This window comes from Anomaloglossus baeobatrachus, chromosome 5, assembly GCF_048569485.1.
Source record: "Anomaloglossus baeobatrachus isolate aAnoBae1 chromosome 5, aAnoBae1.hap1, whole genome shotgun sequence".
Lineage (NCBI taxonomy): Eukaryota > Metazoa > Chordata > Amphibia > Anura > Aromobatidae > Anomaloglossus > Anomaloglossus baeobatrachus.
Window position 1 is genome coordinate 362,202,528 of NC_134357.1, and position 24,906 is coordinate 362,227,433.

At 46.4% G+C, this 24,906-nt stretch overlaps 1 protein-coding gene across 1 annotated transcript in view; it reads left to right on the forward strand.

Moving 5' to 3' along the window:
- DUSP3 (dual specificity phosphatase 3) overlaps positions 1-13,464 on the forward strand; it is a 104,912-nt gene extending 91,448 nt beyond the window's left edge. The window contains exon 3 of the mRNA XM_075349954.1: positions 12,573-13,464. Within this exon, the coding sequence (XP_075206069.1) occupies positions 12,573-12,778 (206 nt within the window). The 3' untranslated portion in view covers positions 12,779-13,464. The remainder of the gene's footprint in view (positions 1-12,572) is intronic.
- Positions 13,465-24,906: the final 11,442 nt, after the last annotated feature.

Genomic DNA, 24,906 nt, shown 5'->3' on the forward strand with positions numbered 1-24,906 from the left:
GGCTGGAACATTGAAATCCAGCCCTGATCAGTGCTGCTGTAGCACTGGTCATTGGCTGGAGCTGGGTGATCGATGCTTCACCCGCCCCCAGCTCTGATTGGAGAGACCGGTCTTGTGACCGCTCTCTCCAATCAATGTGGATCTGCGGCCTGTGACCGTCCCTGGAAGCCGAGGAGAGCGGTAACTTGCTGTCCCCGCCGCTGCTCCCGATCCACCGCTGTCCCCGCCGCTGCTCCCGATCCACCGCTGTCCCCGCCGCTGTCTCCGATCGCCCCGCCGCTGCTCCCGATCCACCGCTGTCCCCGGCGCCACGCTCCTGATCCACCGCTGTCCCCGGCGCCATGCTCCCGATCCACCGCTGTCCCCGCCGCTGCTCCCGATGCACCGCTGTCCCCGCCGCTGCTCCCGATGCACCGCTGTCCCCGCCGCTGCTCCCGATGCACCGCTGTCCCCGCCGCTGCTCCCGATGCACCGCTGTCCCCGGCGCCATGCTCCCGCTCCACCGCTGTCCCCGGCGCCATGCTCCGGCTCCACCGCTGTCCCCGCCGCCGCTCCCGCTCCACCGCTGTCCCCGGCGCCATGCTCCCGCTCCACCGCTGTCCCCGGCGCCATGCTCCCGCTCCACCGCTGTCCCCGGCGCCATGCTCCCGCTCCACCGCTGTCCCCGCCGCCGCTCCCGCTCCACCGCTGTCCCCGCCGCCGCTCCCGATCCACCGCTGTCCCCGGCGCCATGCTCCCGCTCCACCGCTGTCCCCGCCGCCGCTCCCGATCCACCGCTGTCCCCGGCGCCATGCTCCCGCTCCACCGCTGTCCCCGCCGCCGCTCCCAATCCACCGCTGTCCCCGCCGCCATGCTCGCCACTGTCCCCGCCGCCGTCGCACCCACCTTTTTCAGCCGCTGCTGCCCCCGAATCGGCCCCCACTGTTCCCGATCGGCGGCCGCCGCCTCCTTCATCGGCTGCCCCTTCTCCATCGCCACACCTCCTATCCCTCCATGTGCTGCAAGCCACCCTTCCCCCACGTGGGGGGAGGGTGGCTTGCAGCACATGTGGGGGGAGGGTGGCTGGCTTGCAGCACATGTGGGGGGAGGGTGGCTGGCTTGCAGCACATGTGGGGGGAGGGTGGCTGGCTTGCAGCACATGTGCTGCAAGCCACCCTCCCCCCACATGTGCTTCAAGCCACCCTCCCCCCACGTGTGCTGCAAGCCACCCTCCCCCCGGGGCCCCCCCTCCTCCATGTGCCATCTCTCTGTCCCATCAGACTCTGCCCTCCTTCCCGATCTGCTGCCTGCTCTCTCCCATTTTCCATCCACTGCCCCCTCTCACCCTCCTCGATCTGTTGCCTCCTTCATCTGCTGCCTCTTCTGTCTGCTGTGATCCTGCTGCCTAGATCCATCCTGTAAGGTAGGTATCCCCATCTCACCTCCCCCCCCCCCCATCCTCTGCCGCTCCTCCATCCGCTGCGCCATTTTCCATCCATCCGCTGCGCCATTTCCCATCATCCATCCGCTGCGCCCTTTCCCATCCTCTGCCGCTCCTCCACCCGCTGCGCCCTTTCCCATTTTCCATCCGCTGCGCCCTTTCTCATCTGCCGCCCCGCCCTCTCGCATCGCATTATCCAGCGCAGTTGCTCGCTTCCAGACTGCAGTGGATGATGTGATGCGAGACTCGTGCATTGCTCTCACGTTTGGCACTGGTCTTAGTTGCAGGCGCTCATTTTTTTTTTTTTTTTTTACTGATGTCTGTATTTTTTATTTCGCCAAACTAATTTTTTTTGTATGGGGGGGGTCTAGTTTCCAAAATGGGATCACATGTGGGGGAGCTCCATTGTTTAGGCACCTCAGGGGGTCTCCAAATGAAACATGGCGTCTGCTAATAATTCCAATCAATTTTACTGTGAAATGGCGCTCCTTCTCTTCTGAGCCCCGCCGTACGCCCAAACAATTGATTTCCACCACATATGAGGTATCGTCGTACTCAGGAGAAATTGCACAATACATTTTATGGTGCATTTTTTCCTGATACCCTTGTGGAAAAAAAAGCTACCTGTTTGAAAAAACAATTTTGTGGTAAAAAAAAGAATAAAATATTTTCACGGCTGAACATTACAAACGTTTGTGAAGCCTCCAGGGGTTCAAAGTGCTCACTAAACAGCTAGATAAATTCCATGAGGGGTCTAGTTTCCAAAATGGGGTCAATTGTGGGGGAGCTCCATTGTTTAGGCACTTCAGGGGGGTCTCCAAACGCAACATGGCGTCCGCTAATAATTCCAACCAATTTTGCTGTGAAATGGCGCTCCTTGCCTTCCGAGTCCTGCCGTGCGCTCAAACATTTGATTTCCACCACATATGGGGTATCTGCGTACTCAGGAGAAAATGCACAATACATTTTATGGTGCATTTTTTCCTGATACCCTTGTGATAAAAAAAGCTACCTGGTTGAAGCAACAGTTTTGTGGTAAAAAAATTTTTTTTTCTTTTCACGGCTCAACGTTATAAACTTCTGTGAAGCCCCCAGGGGTTCAAAGTGCACATCAAACATCTAGAAAAAATATTTGAGGGCTCTAGTTTCCAAAATGGGGTCACTTATGGGGGAGCTCCATCGTTTAGGCACCTCGGGGAGTCTTCAAACCCGACATGGCGTCCGCTAATGAGTGCAGCTAATTTTGCACTCAAAAATTCAAATGGCGCTCCTTGCCTTCCGAGTCCTGCTGTGTGCCCAAACATTTGATTACCACCACATATGGGGTATCTGCGTACTCAGGAGAAAATGCACAATACATTTTATGGTGCATTTTTTCCTGATACCCTTGTGATAAAAAAAGCTACCTGGTTGAAGCAACAGTTTTGTGGTAAAAAAATTTTTTTTTCTTTTCACGGCTCAACGTTATAAACTTCTGTGAAGCCCCCAGGGGTTCAAAGTGCACATCAAACATCTAGAAAAAATATTTGAGGGCTCTAGTTTCCAAAATGGGGTCATTTGTGGGGGAGCTCCATTGTTTAGGCACCTCAGGGAGTCTTCAAACCCGACATGTTGTCCGCTAATGAGTGCAGCTAATTTTGCACTCAAAAATTCAAATGGCGCTCCTTGCCTTCCGAGTCCTGCTGTGTGCCCAAACATTTGATTACCACCACATATGGGGTATCTGCGTACTCAGGAGAAAATGCACGATACATTTTATGATGCATTTTTCCTGATACTCTTGTGAAAATACTAATTTTTATGGCTAAAGTAACATTTTTGTGTTAAAAAAGTAAAATTTTCATGTTTTCGTCTACATTGCTTTGGTTGCTGTGAAGCTCCTAAAGGGTTAATAAACTTCTTGGATGTGGTTTTGAGCAGAGTGAGGGGTGCAGATTTTAGAATTGGGTCACTTTTGGGTATTTTCTGTCGCCTAGGTTTCTCAAATCACTCCAAATGTGATGTGGTACCTAAAAAATTTTTTTTTGTAAATTTTGTTGGAAAAATGAGAAATTGGTGATGAACTTTGAACCCTTCTAACTTCCTAACGGAAATTTTTTTTTTTTCAAAAATTGCGCTGGTGTAAAGTAGACATGTGGGAAATGTTATTTAGTAACTATTTTGTGTGACATATCTCTCAGATTTATGGGCATAAAATTTCAAATTTTGAAAATTGCAAAATTTTCAAAATTTTCGCCAAATTTCCGAAATTTTCACAAATAAACGCAAAACATATTGGCCTAAATTTACCACTGACATGAAGTACAATATGTCACGAAAAAACAATCTCAGAATCGCCAGGATCCGTTGAAGTGTTCCAGAGTTATAACCTGTCAAAGTGACACTGGTCAAAATTGCAAAAAATGGCCGGGTCTTTAAGGTGAAAACAGGCTGGGGCTGAAGGGGTTAATTGTGCAAGATATAAAAAAAAAAAATTAAAAAGTTTGATATTTTCCATTGTTAAACACTAGGGTGAGCAGCTGCTGAAATCCTACAGAAATTCCACTGTATAAAAAGCTCACATTACAACTGCAGTAAGAGTGGGCGGAGTCTGCTCTCCTGTGTGTGATGGCACGCCTCCCCCCTCCCAATCTGAGTGTTTACAACAGATAATAGAGAATGACATGTAGGGACACAGTGCACAGCCATTTTGTTGGTGACCAGAAATGTCTAAAGTGTCACCAAGGACAGCAGGAGTATCACACAGGATAGGATTAGATACACAGCCCTGCAGACAGTATCACACAGGATAGGATTAGATACACGGCTCAGCAGACAGTATCACACAGGATAGGATTAGATACAGGGCTCAGCAGACAGTATCACACAGGATAGGATTAGATACACGGCTCAGCAGACAGTATCACACCGGATAGGATTAGATACACGGCTCAGCAGACAGTATCACAAAGGATAGGATTAGATACACAGCTGTGCAGACAGTATCACAGGATAGGATTAGATACACAGCTGTGCAGACAGTATCACAAGATAGGATTAGATACGCAGCTGCGCAGACAGTATCACAGGATAGGATTAGATACACAGCTGTGCAGACTGTATCACAGGATAGGATTAGATACACAGCTGTGCAAACAGTATCACAGGATAGGATTAGATACACAGCTGTGCAGACAGTATCACAGGATAGGTTAGATACACAGCTCAGTAGATAGTATCACACAGGAGAGGATTAGATACACAGCTCAGCAGGCAGTATCACATAGGAGAGGAATAGATACATGGCTCAGCAGACAGTATCACATAGGAGAGGATTAGATACACAGCTCAGCAGACAGTATCACACAGGATAGGATTAGATACTGTCTGCTGAGTTGCTGTATCATATAGGATTGGATACACAGCCCTGCAGACAGTATCACCGGTACACACACAGGTCGACAGGTGACAGGCGGAAGGTGTTTTTGGAGACGGTAGCAGCGCCGAAGCACACAGAGGTAGCAGAGGCGCACACACAGCAGTGGCGGGGGTCAGAGCGGAGGGAGGAGGTGTCATTGCAGATGGTAATGGTGAGGGGCGGCGGTTTCAGCAGTAGCGGTGGCTGGGTAGAGCGAAGGGAAGGGGTGTCATTGGAGTAGGTGGCGGCGGCGGTAGAGCGGAGGGAGGGTGTGTCATTGGCGACGGTAACGGCGGGGGGAGGGTCCATACTCACACATCCCGGCGGTTGACAGGGGTTAAGTGGAGCAAACAGCATGGCTGTGAGCTCCACAATGATGGCACCGATCTCCTCCCTCTGCTGTGATCTGGACAGCCCAGGGGGCGCGTCCAGGTCACAGCAGATGCCCACTGTAACGTTAGCAAAGGGGTCGGATTCAGACCCCTGTTCTCTATGCACAGGGGCTGCCATAAAGGAAGGAGTTACTGTCGTTACACACACAGCAAATCCAGCATGGCAGCCCCCAGTGCCTCCAGTAAAATTAGAATTAAATAAGAACTAAAGAAGCTGCAATTTTCATTTTGTATTAGAAATACTTGATTTCATAATCACTATTTTTAATACAAAAATAAAAAACCGCGACACCTTCCCGTTAAGATATCGAGCACATTTAGGGTTCTCTCACATTAGCATTTAAATTGGACTAATACAATGTGAGAGCCTCACATCGCACTCGGACCAATGTTAATTAATGAGACAGAGCGCATCTGTGAGTTTTTCCTCAGCTCTAATTGTACTGAGGAAAAGATCACATAATGTTGCGATTGTCTGCAAGTCTCGGATCACTCGCACCCATAAAAGTCTATGGGTGTGTGTGAAACATCGGACTGCACTGATGTCATCCGAGTGCAGTGCGATATACGCAGAGCAGGCAGTGAAGAAGGAGAGATTAATCTCTCCTCCTCACCTGTAATCCAATTCTCGCATGCAAGAGAATCAGATAATAGTAGAATGACACTCAGCTCACACTTGCAGTAGTTCACACTTGGATGACGCTCACACCAGATGACACTCTGTTCACACTCACAGCAGATGACACTCTGTTCACACTCGCAGCAGATGACACTCTGTTCACACTCACAGCAGATGACACTCGGCTCACGCTCGCAGCAGATGACACCCTACTCACGCTCACAACAGATGCCACACTGCTCATGTTCGCTGCAGATGACGCTCTGCTCAAGCTCGCAGCAGATGCCACACTGCTCATGTTCGCTGCAGATGACGCTCTGCTCAAGCTCGCAGCAGATGACACTCTGCCCGCGCTCACAACAGATGATACTCTGCTCATACTCATAGCTGATACCACACTGCTCACGCTCTCAGCAGATGACCCTCGGCTCACGCTTGCAGCAGATGACCCTCGGCTCACGCTTGCAGCAGATGACCCTCGGCTCACGCTTGCAGCAGATGACACTTGGCTCACGCTTGCAGCAGATGACACTTGGCTCACGCTTGCAGCAGATGACACTTGGCTCACGCTTGCAGCAGATGACACTTGGCTCACGTTTGCAGCAGATGATACTTGGCTCACATTCGCAGCAGATGGCACTCTGCTCACGTTTGCAGCAGATGATGCGCTCTGCTCACGCTCACAGCAGATGACCCTCTGCTCACGCTCGCAGCAGATGACGCTCTGCTCACGCTTGCAGCAGATAACGCGCTCGGCTCACGCTCACAGCAGATGACCCTCTGCTCGCAGCAGATGATCCTCTGCTCACGCTCGCAGCAGATGACGCTCGGCTCACGCGCGCAGCAGATGACGCTCTGCTCACACTCGCAGCAGATGACTCCTCTGCTCACTCTGGCAGCAGATGACACACGGCTCACGCTCGCAGCAGATGACACTTGGCTCACGCTCGCAGCAGATGACACTTGGCTCACGCTCGCAGCAGGTGACGCTCTGCTCACGTTCGCAGCAGATGACACTCGGCTCACACTTGCAGCAGATGACGCTCTGTTCATGCTTGCAGCAGATGATGCTCTGCCCACGCTCGCAGCAGATGACTCTCTCCCCACACTCGCAGCAGATGATGCTCTGCTCACGCTCACAGCAGATGACGCTCTGCTCACGCTAACAGCAGATGCCAAATTGCTCACGCTTGCAGCAGATGATGCTCTGCTCACACTTGCAGCAGATGACGCTGTGCCCACGCTTGCAGCAGATGACGCTCTGCCCACGCTCGCAGCAGATGACACTTGGCTCACGCTCGCAGCAGATGACCCTCTTCTCATGCTCGCAGCAGATGACCCTCTGCTCACGCTCGCAGCAGATGACGCTCTGCTCACGCTCTCTATACGCTAGTGTGACTCCGGCCTTCAAGAGACCCTCACGCTATGTCTAAAAGTGACTATAAATTTTGGACATATAGTCACTTTCCTTTCTGACCTCTGTTCTTCTCTTGTGGCCTGTTTCTCTGATCCTGGTGGTCTTGTTTTCTTCAGTCCACCATAACTTGCTTTCATAATGTCCATCCCTCAGGAGACAAAAGGTAGAAGAAGAGTGTTTTAGACTTACTGCCGCTCCCCTTACGTAACTGTGCAGGCACTTTTATGTGGAAGAGGGAGGACTACGAGGAGGAGGCAACTGGGAAACAACAGATGTCAGCAGAGAAAGTGACAATATATGCAGAATGTATAGTTACTTTTTAGGGATAAGGGGGAGTTGCTTTAAAACTGTTTAAAAGTCCAAAAAAGAAATGTATACGTGCATTTAGCCAAAAATTGCAACATTTATTGCCTTTTTATTAAAGCCTTTAATAAATCTGTCTTATAGGTCGCGCAGACTTTCTGATAGCCACATCTACGTTTCGCCAATTTTGTAACATAACTTGCAGGTGGCAAGAAAAATAGCAAAATTTATCCAACATTGTGACATGGGGTTTCAATCTCTATTTTAGAAGAAACTTTTGTCTGCAGCAGCGTAATGAGATAAAACTGAACCGCCATGAATTTAACCTTTTATGAATATGACTTTGAGGATAAATGTGCATGAAAAGAGATGTGGTACTCCGGAAAAAAGCTGCCTCATTATGTTGCGTTGGCACAGAGGAGATTGCAGCAGGGTCCTGGATCATTTGCAGAACAGGCATACTTTAGTAGCATTTACACAATTGAGCATTTGCATTTTCTACCCTCTTTCTTCCTGTCTCTGCCTTTGACTCTTGTTAGAATTCCATTATACAGTTGAGTTTTCAGTTTGCAGCCGATATCCAGTGTAGCCCGGCTCCATTTCATAGCAAGCAGCCTCTTTTTATATGGTGTAATTTTGAGTTTTATCAGTGCCGCAGAACATTGGCTGCATATAAATGATAGTGAAGCGTTCTGTGATGTACTCACTAGAAAGTATAGCTGTAATAGTTTGACTTGGGAATTATCTACTGTGAAATACAAGCTCTACAAAAATAATGAACAGTCGACTTTGCTTCAAAGTGACACATAAAAGAGTCATCTGGAAGATAGTAACGACTAACTTCACTTCACACAGTGGTTCTAATCTAAAAGAGGCAGAATAATACCCGCAGAAAGGTTAGCCATGGCGGTGCCAATGTGCCAAGTCAATTTACTTAATGACAGACTAAATAGAGAATAAAAAGAGACCCATGTTTAGGAATTAGTAACACAAGCCTGTAGATTATCAGGGTTTGATGTTATATAGATGACTCACTGGATGGTCAAATTCAGCACTTGGCCATAAGTGATCCTTGTAACCACTTTGTTTTGTCCACTATTGAAGTAACTAACTTAGACCCCCTAATTAGACTGCTAAATTAATTACCACAATTAAATATAAATCATTGCTCATGGTTGGTCACATCTTCATCAAGTATTCCTCACGTGGTCATGCCACCTTGCCATATGTTGACCCCTCAGCTTTGATGTGTTATGAAGCTCATATCCCCTGTGCCACTGCTTTCATTACAGTATGTGGCCTCTGCAATGCTTCTATTGTTTCCTCCACTGGGCCCCCCATGCTCTGGTATTCGAGGGCCCTTGACTCGTGGATATCCGAGAAGATGCCTAGAGACACACCAATTGGGTAACAATGGCGCAGTATCAATTATCAGGAAGTAGTATCTATGTGAGGAATCTAAGAATGGCTGAGGCGACAGGAGAGGGGAATGCCAGAGGAGGAGGCATAGAAGTCCATAACGGCAGCATTCATAAATGCTTACATGTCATCATTGTCAATTGATGTGAAGCAGCACAATGTTTTGATGCCAGGCTGGACCTGGCCAGGTACGCTGAATGCCTGTCAAGAGCCATAGATACTAGTTTGTGAAATGTCGATCTATACTATCCCACTTAGGAGTAACATCAACTTTGTCACATGGAATAGTGTCTATGTTGGTGTTGGATAATCCGTCAACAGGCTCCAGTCTTTGAAACCACCTACCTGACAATGAACACTGCAAAGCTCTGGTATAACAATTATAATGGATTACTCAGGAATCTCTTTGCGTGGAGCAATTACACAACTGAACCCAGTTTATAGGTGATAATAAAGTTTATATTGTACCATACATGATAAACAAGTGCAAAAAACAAGTAGCAGAGCAATTTGCAAGTGTCCAAAAAACAAGTAGCAGAGCAATCCGGCTTACGTGAAAACAAGGCAGATCAGGCAAGAACCGCAGCAGGGGCTAGGCATCAGAAGCAGGAAGCAACAGGAGGCCAGAAGTTGGCAGAACCTCTGATGAGCTGCAACAGGCGAGTCACACAGACTTTGCTGGGGCAGATGGAGAAACTTGAGACACCACTAGAAGGAAACCAGGCAGAATACTCAAGCAGAGGACTACAGGCTGGACTGGAATAAAAAAGGCAAGAGAATGCAGAGCACATGGAGAAGAATGAAGCAGGGGACACCATCTTGGAATAGGTCAAAAAGCCCAAAAAGGATAAACAGAAAAACCAGAGTCCTGACATCTGGTCTTCAACGTGTGGCTATTTAGCTGATACAATGCTGAAAGTCTCAACCCCGACAGCCTAAAGGCCCCATCACACGCTGCGACGTATCTAACGATATATCGCCGAGGTCACGGATTCCGTGACGCACATCCGGCATTGTTAGCGACATCGTTGCGTGTGAAAGCAAGGAACAACCGTTAACAATGGAAAATACTCACCTTATCGTCCATCGTTGACACGTCATTCCTTTTTAAAAAATCGTTGATTGTGGAGGACGCAGGTTGTTCATCGTTCCCGAGTCAGCATACATCGCTACGTGTGACACCTCGGGAACGACGACCTGCAGCTTACCTGCGGTCGCCGGCAATGCGGAAGGAAGGAGGTGGGTGGGATGTTCCGCCCCTCCGTTTCTATTGGGCGGCCGCTTAGTGACCCCGCTGTGACGCCGCACGGACCGCCCCCTAAGAAAGGAGGCAGTTCGCCGGCAACAGCGACGTCGCTAGGCAGGTAAGTCCGTGTGACGGCTCCAAACGATTTTGTGCGCCACGGGCAGCGATTTGCCCGTGACGCACAAACGACGGGGGCGAGTGCTTGCACCAACGATATCACTAGCGATAGCGCTGCGTGTAACACCCCCTTAAGTGACCACTGCTATTAAAGAACAGTCCAGAATTTTCCTATCCTCCTCAGTGCATCAATATCTGTGAGTTCAAAATCCGGCTCCCGAAGCAACGCAAAATGCATAAGTGATTTTTGGGTGGCTAGCTGCCAGCGATGGGCTAGATTTAACTATTTTATCAGCCATCAAAAGTCTTCCTTTACCATGTAGAAGTCATTGGGCTTGCAATATTTCCAGAGGTACATTTTATACCTGTATGACTCAGCCCGTATGTCCATTTTGTTGCTTTTTTCCCACAATACTTTGCAGTTAATTACTTTAAAATATCAACTAAATTATCCCAGCAAGTCAGTTACCCAGTCGTATAATTAATTCGCACTTCATGTGTATTTTCTCTATGGCAACAACTTGTTCACTCATTGTTTATGGACTTGCCAAATGTCACTGTGAGAGTTGTTACAGGCCTCCGAAATGGAGAAGTAATTGTCACATTAAATAAACATTAACCAAATGACAACATTATATCAAACACACAATTCATCCGCAGAGGCGACCGCACGTAGTCAACTTCATTACCGAAATACAGACGTCCACGATATGTTTTTTTCTGTGCTTGTATTCTTCTCTCTGCAACGTGTGAATATCAGCAATAATTAAATTCAAAGTCTGACAGGTCAATTTACTCTGTGTTTATTGTTGCTGTAGCAAGTGGCGGGCACGTAGCAGCCATGTTCTCAGTTTGTGCTCTGACTGGGGAGTACAAATTCATTTTCTGATATCAAGACGAGTTATAACTTGCAGAGCCAGTTCAGTTTATTGAAATTCTGATGTTGCAATGTAGGAGGCATCATTTTTATTGCAAGTTCCAGAATATATTTCTTGTGTTTATTGGCAACAGTATTAATCATAAACCAAAATGGACGACTTCGGAGGTCAAGTGAAACTCCTTCCCTCTGCAACTTTAAAGGGAACCTGTCACCAGATTTGGCGACTATAAGCTGTGGCCAACACCAGTAGGCTCTTATATACCGCATTCCAGAATACAGTATATGAGTCTAGGCTGCTCTGTATAACCTAAAAAATACTTTTATTATACTCTCCTAGGGGGCCGTCCTGTCCGTTGTGTGTCGTTGCTCTCCGGTACGGCGCCTCCTCTTTGCGGCGATTTTTGTCCTCCTTCTACCCTGCCAACGTCGGCATTGCAGTCATGCGCAGGCGCACTTTGATCTGCCCTGCTCAGGGCAGATCAAAGTACTGTAATGCGCAGGCGCAAGGAAAGGTTAAGGACTGCCCATGCATACGCACTACAATACTTTGATCTGCCCTAAGCACTACTACATGTTTCTGGCTTGTTCACTCACTGAGCTCCAACTGTACTTTGACTAAAACCTGAGGTAACCGGTGCACTAAGGGGTACTTTGCACGTTGCGACATCGCTACTGCGATCTTGTCGGGGTCAAATCGAAAGTGACACACATCCGGCGCCGGTAACGACGTCGCAACGTGTAAAGCCTAGAAGCACCGATAAATGATCGCAAAAGCGTCGAAAATCGGTGATCTGTGTAGTGTCGGTCATTTCCATAATTTAGCTGCAGCGACAGGTACGATGTTGTTCCTCGTTCATGCGGCAGCACACATCGCTGTGTATGAAGCTGCAGGAGCAAGGAACATCTCCTTACCTGCGTCCCGCCTGCAATGAGGAAGGAAGGAGGTGGGCGGGATTTTTCCTACTCATCTCCGCCCCTCCACTTCTATTGGCCGCCTGAAATGCGACGTCGCAGGGCAGGTAAGTGCGTGTGAAGCTACCGTAGCGATAATGTTTGCTACGGCAGCTATCACAAGATATCCGCATCTGCGACGGGGGCGGGGACTATCGTGCTCGGCATTGCTACAATCGGCTAACGATGACGCAGCGTGCAAAGTACCCCTAAGACTCGGCCCACCAAGCTAGTCTGCCCAGTATCAAGACCTGTGGGGTATTTAATTCTTGATGTACCAATATACACAGCATACCTCTTGTAAACAATATAAATTACTGTTAAAACTATATAAAACCTTGATAATACCTAATTCTGCAGTACTACATGTTACTTAGCCAAACTACTCACTTTCTTCTCTTCTGCTTTCAGGTCGGGTGTTTGTCCACTGCCGTGAGGGTTACAGCCGTTCACCCACGTTGGTCATAGCTTACCTCATGCTACGTCACAAGATGGATGTAAAAACCGCTGTTGCTACTGTGAGGCAAAAAAGGGAGATTGGCCCCAATGATGGCTTCCTGAAGCAGCTTTGCCAGCTCAATGAAAAACTGGTGTCAGAGGGCAAAATCAAGTGTTGATTATAGCTCAGCACTACAAGTACAATGTGTTCCCAGAGCAGGGATTTCAACATGGAACCATCCTCTAAACTACATGTAGGCATCCATTTTTGTTGCTTTTCTGTTAGTTTGGATGCCGTGGTGAGCCATGAGGCACCCTGTACATCTCAATGCTGGCTAGTGTAGCTTGTTTCTAGTGCACTAATTGTTTGGATACTTGTTTGGCTTCACAAATGGATGCCTTCACTGTGTGTAGGAGGTGGATTCCCTTCAAAAAGCAACAAACATGAGCAGGAAGGGATCTCCCAGTGGTTCAGTGTTGTCCTGACGTAGTTGAGTTGCCAAATATTTTTGGCTTTACTTTTTTAGAGTTTAAAGGAACCATTTTAATTTGGTTTATTTTTTAAATTGTGATATTTGCTAGAACCGAATATGTATACAAACCACTCCTATGCCTGAGGGGTGACCCATCTCCAGTCCGTTTCATTGTGCTCAGCATGACCCATTGCCTTCCAACATTGATTTTGCTCACTGTCATTAATCAACCTAACCTTTTTCTGTTTTTCTAGTAAAGTTTACTATGATGTTTTTAGGTCTATGTATCAAAACAGTTTATAAAGTTCTGTTTCAGATGTATACTAAAGCCGCTTTTAACATGTGTATAAATATATATATATATATCACTGATTAAAATTACAGGTCACTTGTGTCACTTGCAGTCATTTTTGCCACAGGGACAGCGTGGCTCTAACTGTTTGGCCATATTTTATGTCAGCTATTATAAGCACACGGAGTTGGATGGAGATGACAACACTACATGTCAGGGTGACAGCTATAAAGTGTTGTCATAGGCACGCAGAAAATAGCCCATCACTGGTATGGTTTTCTTAAAGGGTTTTTTCCCAGGTTTTTTTTTAGTTTGATTGATGTACATGATTTGTCTCTATTTTCCATTATAAAATACTATATTTTAATGTTAAAACAGTAAAATCTTGTGGGAAAGGGTATTTTTTATATTTTTTTAAGAGATAATCCATACAATTTCATTTTTATAACGCACCCCATTAACGGAACGTTCACAATTGACAATAATCATCGTGATTTTCTAATTTTTGAGAGATTGCAATAATTGGTCAGTGTTAACGAAAAAGATTAATGATAGATCTATCCTGTAACATTATTCACCAGTTGCGACGTTGTAACCATAAGTTATCGATGGCAATATTGATAAATGTGAATGCCGCTCAGTGACATTTACCACCCTGGTGCCAGGTCTTGGGGTTCACTGCTATGGACTGCATTACCCATGACTTGGGGGCTTTTTTTTTTAGAAAGTATGAGGGCAAGAAACTGTAATCTGCAACATACGATTGCCCCAACTGAAATATTAATAGATACATTACTAAATAATGCATACATACAGTGAACGGATACTGTTGCCATACAGTGACTAGATAACACCACCAAAAAACTACAGGAATACCAAAGTTAGTGTAGTCTGGTAGTTATCAGACAAAGTCAAAGGCAGAAGAAACCATTAAATCCAGTGACTCATCAGCAATGCCTTCTCTTATTGGAGTAATTCACTTTCATCGTTTTCTCCATTAGGCCGAGACTATCATGACCGCTCTTGTCTCTGCAGAGTTTATAATACAGACATTTTGGCTCCATGTTTCCCAGCACATCCTCACCCTCGTCACAAGCTTGACGTCTTGCTACCTCTTTTAATGATGCTATCTTGATAGTTCCCGTATTAGTTTGACTTCTGTTCTGCTAATTCCCCCAAATTCTACACTACAGAAGTAATACTGCTATAACCACAGTGCCCTCAAAAATAATAGTGACATACAGATAGTGCTTTGAAAAGTAATAGGGTCTTTCAGATAATTAGCACCATTCACATAGTGACCCCTTTAAAGTGCCTCATAATAATAAATAGTTCCATACATATTGTGTCCCCAAACAGCATTACAATACACCCTTTCTCTAAGTAGTCCATAGAAAATTATGATTTATGCAGTGTTTTGCTATATTTGTACAGCCTTATATTAAATTTTGCTCCATAAATTGCCCTATGTTAAGTTATATCCCTTGTTTAAAGTTCCCTAAATAAAATCCTTGCCTTCTTTATTGCCCGGTATAAATATATGTGCATCTTCTTCCCACAATCCAACTGCCCCCCCCAACAAAAAACAGTGCACAAAATGAAAAAGCAGAGTCTGTTACTCTTATGCCACTTTTAAACATATCCCACCAATACCCCATATTAATATTGTTGTCTTATGATATTGACCAGTACTCATTTATTTACTGTTTTTGTTCCTGCAAAGAGTCCATTGTTTTCCTCTCTTCTGCACTGTAATTTTGGCTATACTTGTAGGCGCACTTCTGTCATAGGCCAGCGAGTCTGTGGCATACCAGCGGCACTGTGTGCATTGTAGGTTGGTTAATAAATGGAGTGGTTCCCTCTTCTCTCACACAGACTTTCACATTGCCCACTCACAGGGTTTTTCTCGTGGTCCCTGCCACCTCTTGCACAGATTACTCCCCATGGTTCCACCCCATCTCTGTCACAAAGATTAAGCCCAATGGCTGATCCACTAACTTACACAGGTTGCTGTTCATGATTTTCCTCCCCTGTGTTACACAGACTGGTGCATGATATTCTCATTCTCCACTTTTCTCTCACAGACTGTACCTCATGGTTCTCCCTTTTTCACACAGATTACTACACAAGATTCCCAGCTCTAACACTGATGGTTCCTCATTGTTCCGGCTACCTTTAAAACAGATTGTCACAGTCTAACCCGTGCTTTGTCACACAGATTGCTCTTTCTGGTTCCTCCATCCCTGAACAGTTTTCTTGTCATGATTTTCCTTCCCTCTCTGACACAGACCCTGATCCCCTCTCTCACACATACCATAATCCCATCTCTCACAGAGACCATAATCCCATCTTTCACAGAGACCATAATCCCCTCTCTCCCACAGACCGTGATCCCCTCTCTCCCGCAGACCGTGATCCCCTCTCTCCCGCAGACCGTGATCCCCTCTCTCCCGCAGACCGTGATCCCCTCTCTCCCGCAGACCGTGATCCCCTCTCTCCCGCAGACCGTGATCCTCTCTCTCCCGCTGACCGTGATCCTCTCTCTCCCACAGACCGTGATCCTCTCTCTCCCACAGACCGTGATCCACTCTCTCCCGCAGACCGTGATCCCCTCTCTCCTGCAGACCGTGATCCCCTCTCTCCTGCAGACCGTGATCCCCTCTTACCCGCAGACTGTGATCCCCTCTATCCCGCAGACCGTGATCCCCTCTCTCCCGCAGACCGTGATCCCCTCTTTCCCGCAGACCGTGATCCCCTCTTTCCCACAGACCGTGATCCCCTCTCTCCTGCAGACCGTGATCCCCTCTCTCCTGCAGTCCGTGATCCCACTTCTCACGCAGACCGTGATCCCACTTCTCACGCAGACCGTGATCCCACTTCTCACGCAGACCGTGATCCCACTTCTCACGCAGACCGTGATCCCACTTCTCACGCAGACCGTGATCCCACTTCTCACGCAGACCGTGATCCCACTTCTCACGCAGACCGTGATCCCACTTCTCACGCAGACCGTGATCCCACTTCTCACGCAGACCGTGATCCCACTTCTCACGCAGACCGTGATCCCACTTCTCACGCAGACCGTGATCCCACTTCTCACGCAGACCGTGATCCCACTTCTCACGCAGACCGTGATCCCACTTCTCACGCAGACCGTGATCCCACTTCTCACGCAGACCGTGATCCCACTTCTCACGCAGACCGTGATCCCACTTCTCACGCAGACCGTGATCCCACTTCTCACGCAGACCGTGATCCCACTTCTCACGCAGACCGTGATCCCACTTCTCACGCAGACCGTGATCCCACTTCTCACGCAGACCGTGATCCCACTTCTCACGCAGACCGTGATCCCACTTCTCACGCAGACCGTGATCCCACTTCTCACGCAGACCGTGATCCCACTTCTCACGCAGACCGTGATCCCACTTCTCACGCAGACCGTGATCCCACTTCTCACGCAGACCGTGATCCCACTTCTCACGCAGACCGTGATCCCACTTCTCACGCAGACCGTGATCCCACTTCTCACGCAGACCGTGATCCCACTTCTCACGCAGACCGTGATCCCACTTCTCACGCAGACCGTGATCCCACTTCTCACGCAGACTGTGATCCCACTTCTTACGCAGACCGTGATCCCCTCTCATGCAGACCGTGAACCCCTCTCTCACGCAGACCGTGAACCCCTCTCTCACGCAGACCGTGAACCCCTCTCTCAAGCAGATCGTGAACCCCTCTCTCACGCAGACTGTGATCCCGTCCGTCACGCAGACTGTGATCCCGTCCGTCACGCAGACTGTGATCCCGTCCGTCACGCAGACTGTGATCCCGTCCGTCACGCAGACTGTGATCCCGTCCGTCACGCAGACTGTGATCCCGTCCGTCACGCAGACTGTGATCCCGTCCGTCACGCAGACTGTGATCCCGTCCGTCACGAAGACTGTGATCCCGTCCGTCACGCAGACTGTGATCCCGTCCGTCACGCAGACTGTGATCCCGTCCGTCACGCAGACTGTGATCCCGTCCGTCACGCAGACTGTGATCCCGTCCGTCACGCAGACTGTGATCCCGTCCGTCACGCAGACTGTGATCCCGTCCGTCACGCAGACTGTGATCCCGTCCGTCACGCAGACTGTGATCCCGTCCGTCACGCAGACTGGGATCCCGTCCGTCACGCAGACTGTGATCCCGTCCGTCACGCAGACTGTGATCCCGTCCGTCACGCAGACCGTGATCCCGTCTCTCACGCAGACCGTGATTGCTGTAAAAATAACTTTTTAATTAGTAGAGAAGTTTTAGCTTTTTTTTTTTGTTGCTTCAATAGAAATAGAACTACAAAACCAGTGAATTCCCTTGCACCATGCCTCAGGCAAAAATTGAATTGCCGCAGATAGAAGATTTTTTAAAAAAATGGACGAAAAAAGAAATGGACTTACATAATGATGAGAGAAAATCAACCGATCACCTTGTCATTTGAATTTTGGAAACAAATACCTGAACAAATCTAAAAAATACAAATTGGTCTACAGTTTATTGAAAGTAGTTACCTTGCCTAAGCACAGGCATACATAAAAATTATGGATATTTTTTTCATAATATAGAAATAAGGGTTGGAGATAATGAAGCTATTTTTCAAAATGAAAATGCTTTTCGACCAAAGGGAAGATTATTGTTCCAGCTCCACTTACTTCTGTACTGGGAGGTGAGTAGGGCCGGTGACGTCAAGTCTACTGATATCTGGAGGGAGCGCAGGGTCAATGACGTCAAGTCTACTGATATCTGAAGGTGAGCAGGGCCAGTGACGTCAAGTCTACTGATATCTGAAGGTGAGCAGGGCCAGTTACGTCAAGTCTACTGATATCTGAAGGTGAGCAGGGCCAGTGACGTCAAGTCTACTGATATCTGGAGTTGAGTAGGGCCAGTGACGTCAAGTCTACCGATATCTGGAGGTGAGCAGGGCTGGAGTCCTCAAATCTACTGATATCTGGAGATGAGCAATGTCAGTGTCATCAAGTCTACCGATGCCTGGAGGTGAGCAGGACTTGTGACATCAAGTCTACTGATATCTGGATGTAATCAGGGCCAATAACATCAAGTCTACTGATATCTGGAGTTGAGCAGGACCAGTGACGTCAAGTCTACTGATATTTGCTCTTACGTGTATTCGAACAGCAGTTATCATGCACATGAGAGAACATGTCTCTACGTGTTGTGATTCCATTTTTGTTTGTGATTGGTTGTAGCTGACAAAACTATTCTCTTATTGCCAGAATCTAGTACTCCATCCTATGACGAGACCCGTCCCTTGTTTTTAGTGCTCTCTTGGTTATTGAAATTTTTTCTGCTGCCAGTTCCTAATTCAAAGAATCAAAATAAGTTAACACAAAATAATTGGGATTACCTATCTTATAGCAAGCCTTTGAATGACATACGTTATTTTTGGAGAGCCACAATCATCTCTCTATGCATCACATGATTGACCATCTATTTGAATGGCTCACTCCAGCACTTTTCTTCTGAAATCAGGGATAGTGTGACCTCATGGAGTACTTTAGCTTTTTATACACATCTGTGACATGTCATATTTCAGTAGCACATCATTTTATAAATTTCTTTCTTTCAGTGTGGCTCTTTATCCAGTGGCACAGTATAGAAATATGTCCCAATGATTGTGAGGGATGGCCAGCCGTTGACTAATGCTATATGGTAATATGACATCCATTTTCTTCCATCCCAACAGTAGCATTGCTGCTGCTCTCCCACAATCACCTAAACCTTTTCTAAAAGGGATTGTATGAGATTAAAAAAGGATAAAAGTTTGCATATTTCTTCTTTTTTATGTTAAATATTCTTGTAAATGGTTTGTTTCTGATACATCAAACTTTTTTAGCTTGAACCCCATTGAAGTCGAGCTGCGGTGCCTAGTAGGTGTAGAAACTTGGCACTCAAGGTAAATGTGAATAGTGGTCTTTTATTGAGAAGACCTTGTAGCACATGCTTGTGCTGGTCCTACAAGTTCTTTTCAGTAAAAGACCACTATTCACATTTATCTTGAGTGCCAAGTTTCTACATCTACTTGAGATGGTTTTTGACCTTACTTGAGCACCACCCCAGAAGTGCCGTGTGTATCAACTCTCTGAGCTGTGGTACCAGACACAGCCAAAGCCTATTGCTCTTTTTGAAGGATAACAAAATGAGACACATTTTTCTAATGTCATACAACACCATTAAACTCTGTTCTAACTACAGAAGCACACGATGCACTGTGCATTATATACCTTGGTTGAACTTGAATGAGAATGGAAACACACGTGTCTTCCTCCAGAAAGTCGATTCTTGCTTATGGGCAGTGTCTGATATTTTAGCTAAGTTCTATTTAAAGGGATTATCTACTTTAGGGTCCTCATCTCCTTTCCACAATAGGGAAGTTTTACAGAGTACACCACTCACTGTGGAGAACTTGTGTGGACACCCATTATCCAACTCATTGACTTGACCAGGTTCCATGTAATCCATCATTTTCCCCTATGGTGATGCTGTGTAAAACTGAACACTTACTGCCAAGTTTCCCCACCGATTACAGCTGATCTCTGGGGGTCCCAACTAAGGGACACTTTGTGTTCAACCATTGTGTTACCAGGTTGGCACTGATCACTGCACAACCCCTTTACGTAGTTATTTTGAATGGAGCTTAGGTGCAGTAACCTGCATCCCATGGACGAGTGACATTTGTTCCTTTAAGAAAGCAGCTATATTTTTCTCATTTCACGCAACCCCTTTTATTCGTACACTTTTCCTGCTATTGGTAGGGGTTCTCTTATCTGAAATCAGCACAAGTCTTCACAAGAAAACTAAAGACATATTGCTCTTTGTTGTAGCCAGACATTCCTTAGTATGACAGCCGTTGACCAAAAGCTAAAATTTGATTAGTTGCAAAAAATTATTACTGCTTATCTCTTTGTTACTTGGCAAAATCCTCAGTAAAATATGGCTGTCATCTAGATTTGCACAATATATTACCTCAATACAGTGTTTGCACCATGCAAGTCTATATCAACCACTCACAGCCTGGAAAATGAGGTGGCCAGATAGCCTGGAAACCTCGCCCTATATTGTTTTGATACATAGACTTATTTACCTTTTTAATAATTGTATTAATTTTATATTTGTCTATTTTGATGGCTATAAATGTGTTTGTTCTTTTTTTAAACTGTGTTTAATTTACAAAACGGGTGCCTACAGATTTTCAGCATATATAGGTAAAGGTGAACACAACGGTTTATATGCAAATTGAAATATCTCACACCTGCCTGTGTATGTCCACCTAAGTGTTTTGTGTGATTAAATAACTACTGCAGACAAATTGTATGTGCATTTTCTTGAGAACTCGTTTATTATGTTGTGAAAGCACTACCATAGGCCTCCATTCACTAAGACCAACAGGATTCAAGCCAGTCTTGATGAGTGGGCCTGGTGAAGTCAAAGGTCAAAGGATTCCTTAAAGAATCAGGCACGTTTGAAAAGTAGTGTGCACCTCTGTTCTTCTTGCCACAGATAGTATTCCTGTTATGAACTGGAGTAAGATTTACGGCATATGGTATTACACAACTCGTCATGAATTAGACGAATGGTGTTGCCCTGTCCCACCCCAGCTATGTATCTTTTGGCGGAGCAGGCTGAAACTGGCCTGAAAACACCAAATGAAGTAAAATAGCAATTCGCTCTCCAGTCCTAGTTCCACCTGTTCTGAATGGAAATGAAATGAATGGAGCCCAGGTGAAAGCTTTAAGAAAGTAAAATAGAAAAAAAATCCAAATCTCCAGCATCCAAAGTCCATGTACATTCCACAAGTGCAAAAGACACCAGCCACCAGACAAACAACTGCTGTGCACACAGAATCGATGCGAGTCTTATTCATGGTATAGAGTACCCACCTCAATATAAGAATGAAACTTGTCATCTGATAAACCAGTAAGTATTAAACATAATGCTGTACACACAATCCAGACTTCTATAGCAGGATCATATATTACACATCATGCATTAAAGGGAACCTGTCACTAGATTTGTCCCTTTATAAGCTGCGGTAACCACCAGTGAGAATTCTAGAATGCTGTATATAAGTTCTCAGGCTGCTCTGTATAACATAAAAAAACCCTTTATTATACTCATCTAGGGGGTAATCTGGTCTGATGGGTGTCGCTGCTCGCGGGTCCGGCGCCTCTTCACTGCTGCGATAGCCTTCCTCCTACTTCCCAGCGCAGGATGGATGACACATTCTACATCATTGACATAGGCCGGCATTGCAGTTGTGCAGAGGGGGCAGATCAAAGTGCACCTGCGCAGGACCGCAATACCGACCTGTGTGGATGACATAGGAGATGTCATCCACCCAGGGTTGGGAAGGTGGATGGCGATGAAAAGAAGATAGTAGGTGACAGACCCGTGAGCATTGACGCCCATTGGACCGGACCGCCCTCTAGTGAGTATAATAAAGGTGTTTTTCACATTATATAGAGCGGCCTGGGCTCTTATATATGGTATTTTGGAATGCTGTATATAAGGGCCTACTGGTGGTGGCTGCACATTATAAGGGAAAAATCTGGTGACAGGTTCCCTTTAAATAGTAATCTATGAGATTTCCAGCTCAGGTGGGAAAACATATATGCACCATGCTTATAGTGAAACTATGCGGTCTACTATACATCAAGGATTGTGTGGTAATGCTAAGGGGTTCTTTGCACGTTGTCACATCGCTACTGCGATATCGTCGGGGCCAAATCGAAAGTGACGCACATCCGGCGCCGGTAACGACGTCGCAACGTGTAAAGCCTAGAAGCACCGATAAACGATCGCAAAAGTGTCGAAAATCGGTGATCTGTGTAGTGTCGGACATTTACATAATTTCACTGCAGCGACAGGTACGATGTTGTTCCTCGTTCCTGCGGCATCACACATTGCTGTGTATGAAGCCTCAGGAGCGAGGAACTTGTCCTTACCTGCGTCCCGCCTGCAATATGAAAGGAAGTAGGTGGGCGGGATGTTTACGTCCCACTCATCTCCGCCCCTCCGCTTCTATTGCCCGCCTGCCGTGTGACGTTGCTGTGATGCCGCACGACCCGCCCCCTTAGGAAGGAGGCGGGTCGCCAGCCAGAGCGACGTCGCATGGCAGGTAAGTGCGTGTGAAGCTGCCGTAGAGATGTTCGCTACGCAGCTATCACAAGAGATCGCATGTGCGACGGGGCGGGGACTATCGCGCTCGGCATCGCTACCATCGGCTAGCGATGTCGCAGCGTGCAAAGTACCCCTAAGGGTTAGGTGCAAATTATAGATTAGTATTCTCTCACTCCTACATACTTTTTAGGCTGATTTTGAAAATGTTGAGGGAGGTGTAAAAAGTGTGTAGTACTATTGAAAAACATCCATCTCTTCTGGCACAGCTCCATGAGTACACTATGCTTAATCCATTGTGGTGTGTGCAGCAGAAGGGATTCAGTGCAGTATAGTGCACACAGGGCTGTGTCAGAAGTGAAAGGATGCGATGTTGTCATAGATGCAACCACTGTTTACATGTCCTCCTAATGCCTTGAGACAAGACATTTGTATATCGGTACAACATAAGCATGCACGCTGCTAGGCAGTAACCTATAGTGGGCAGATTTTGTGTTCCCCGTGCGTGCCTGCTCTAATTAGTATGATATGTTTTCTAAACAGATGGATTGCCTATGTCAGCTGTTAAATGCACATTGACTCATCTGTCTGTAAGTAGAACACCCCCATTAAAATATGTCTCACTAGCCATCTATCAAGATTCTGGACGCTAAACAACTACACATCTTTATTTGCTAATAATGTAAAAATAAGATTAGGTATAATATCAGTAAATTTAGGATAGAGTGATCTTTATTTCTGCGATTCTCAACATAATGTAAGCAGGTATGTAAGGCTACTTTCACACATCAATTTTTGGCATCAGGCACAATCCAGCATGTGCCTGATGCAACGGATCCGGCGCAGAATATGCAAAAACGGATGCGCCGGATCCTTTTTTTTGATGGATCCGGTATACCTGATCCGTAAAAAACGGATCCGGCGCATCTGGTTTTGCATCCATTTCGTCCGTTTTTTTGCCAGCCCCGTTTTTTTACAATAAATTGGAGCATGCTCAGTTTAAAAACTGTATCCGACGGCCGCATACGTTTTTTGCCGGATCCGCGTCCATAGGCTTTCATTGTAAATAACACCGTATCGCGCCGGATGCGGCGCGATGCGTTTTTTTGTCAGTGACAAAAAAACGTTACAAGAGACATTCCATCCGGCGCCGAATTCGTTTTATCCGTTTTTTTCCGTATTGTGCCTGATGGAAAAAAAACTGATGTGTGAAAGTAGCCTAAGGGGATGATCCACTTTCAGCACCAAATCGCAGATACATTCAGGGGCTTAAAGCATCACTCCAGCATTTGGTTTCGTTTTTTTTGGGAGGTTGTTTGCATCACTGGAGTGATACTTTATATCTGAGTTCCCGTCCCCATTTTGTACTCAAATTCCGTTGGCTTCTCCTTCTTTCACCACTGCTCCGGTTGGTCTCTGCGATTTGTGACCTGCCGGCAGTGTCGGTGTTTCATAGTGCGCACCACAGGTCACAAATCAATGCATCTTTATGAGAGCCTCATTCTGACTCTCATAGACTTGCATTGGGAGGTTGTGACATAACTTCTCACTTCCTGCCTGTCAGAAATTACAGCCACAAGATGGCGCCGTGAGACCAGAGGGGCATCAGAAAAAGATGAAGGCGCCAGAAGGGGAGCATATGACAGGGGTTTGATGGCTTACACACGTGGTTAACATTGTTGGTACCCCTCATTTAATGAAAGAAAAAACCACAATGGTCACAGAAATAACTTCAATCTGACAAAAGTAATACTAAATAAAAAATCTCTGAAAATTAACAAATGAAAGTCAGACAATGCTTTTCATGCCATGCTTCCACAGAATTTTTAAAAAAAATAAAACTCATGAAATATGCCTGGACAGAAATGATGGTACCCTTGAAAATAATGTGACAAAAGGGACATGTTAAGTCTAGGTGTTTTCACTAATTAGCAGCACAGGTGTGTACAATCTTGTAATCAGTTAGTGGGCCTGTATATAGGGCTACAGATACTCACTGTGCTGTGTGGTGAAATGGTGTGTACCACACTCAACATGGACCAGAGGAAGCAAAGGAAAGAGTTGTCTCAGGAGACTAGAAAGAAAATTATAGACAAGCATGTTAAAGGTAAAGGTTAGAAGACCATCTCTAAGCAACTTGATGTTCCTGGGACTACAGTTGCACATATTATTCAGAAAGTTAAGATCCATGGGACTGTAGCCAACCTCCCTGGATGTGACCGCAGCAGGAAGGAAAATTGATAACAGATCAAAGAGTTGGATAATACAAATAGTAATAAATGAGCCCAGAAAAACATCTAAAAAGATTAAAGGTGAACTTCAAGCTCAAGGAACATCAAGGTCAGTTTGCACCATCTGTCGTTCTTTG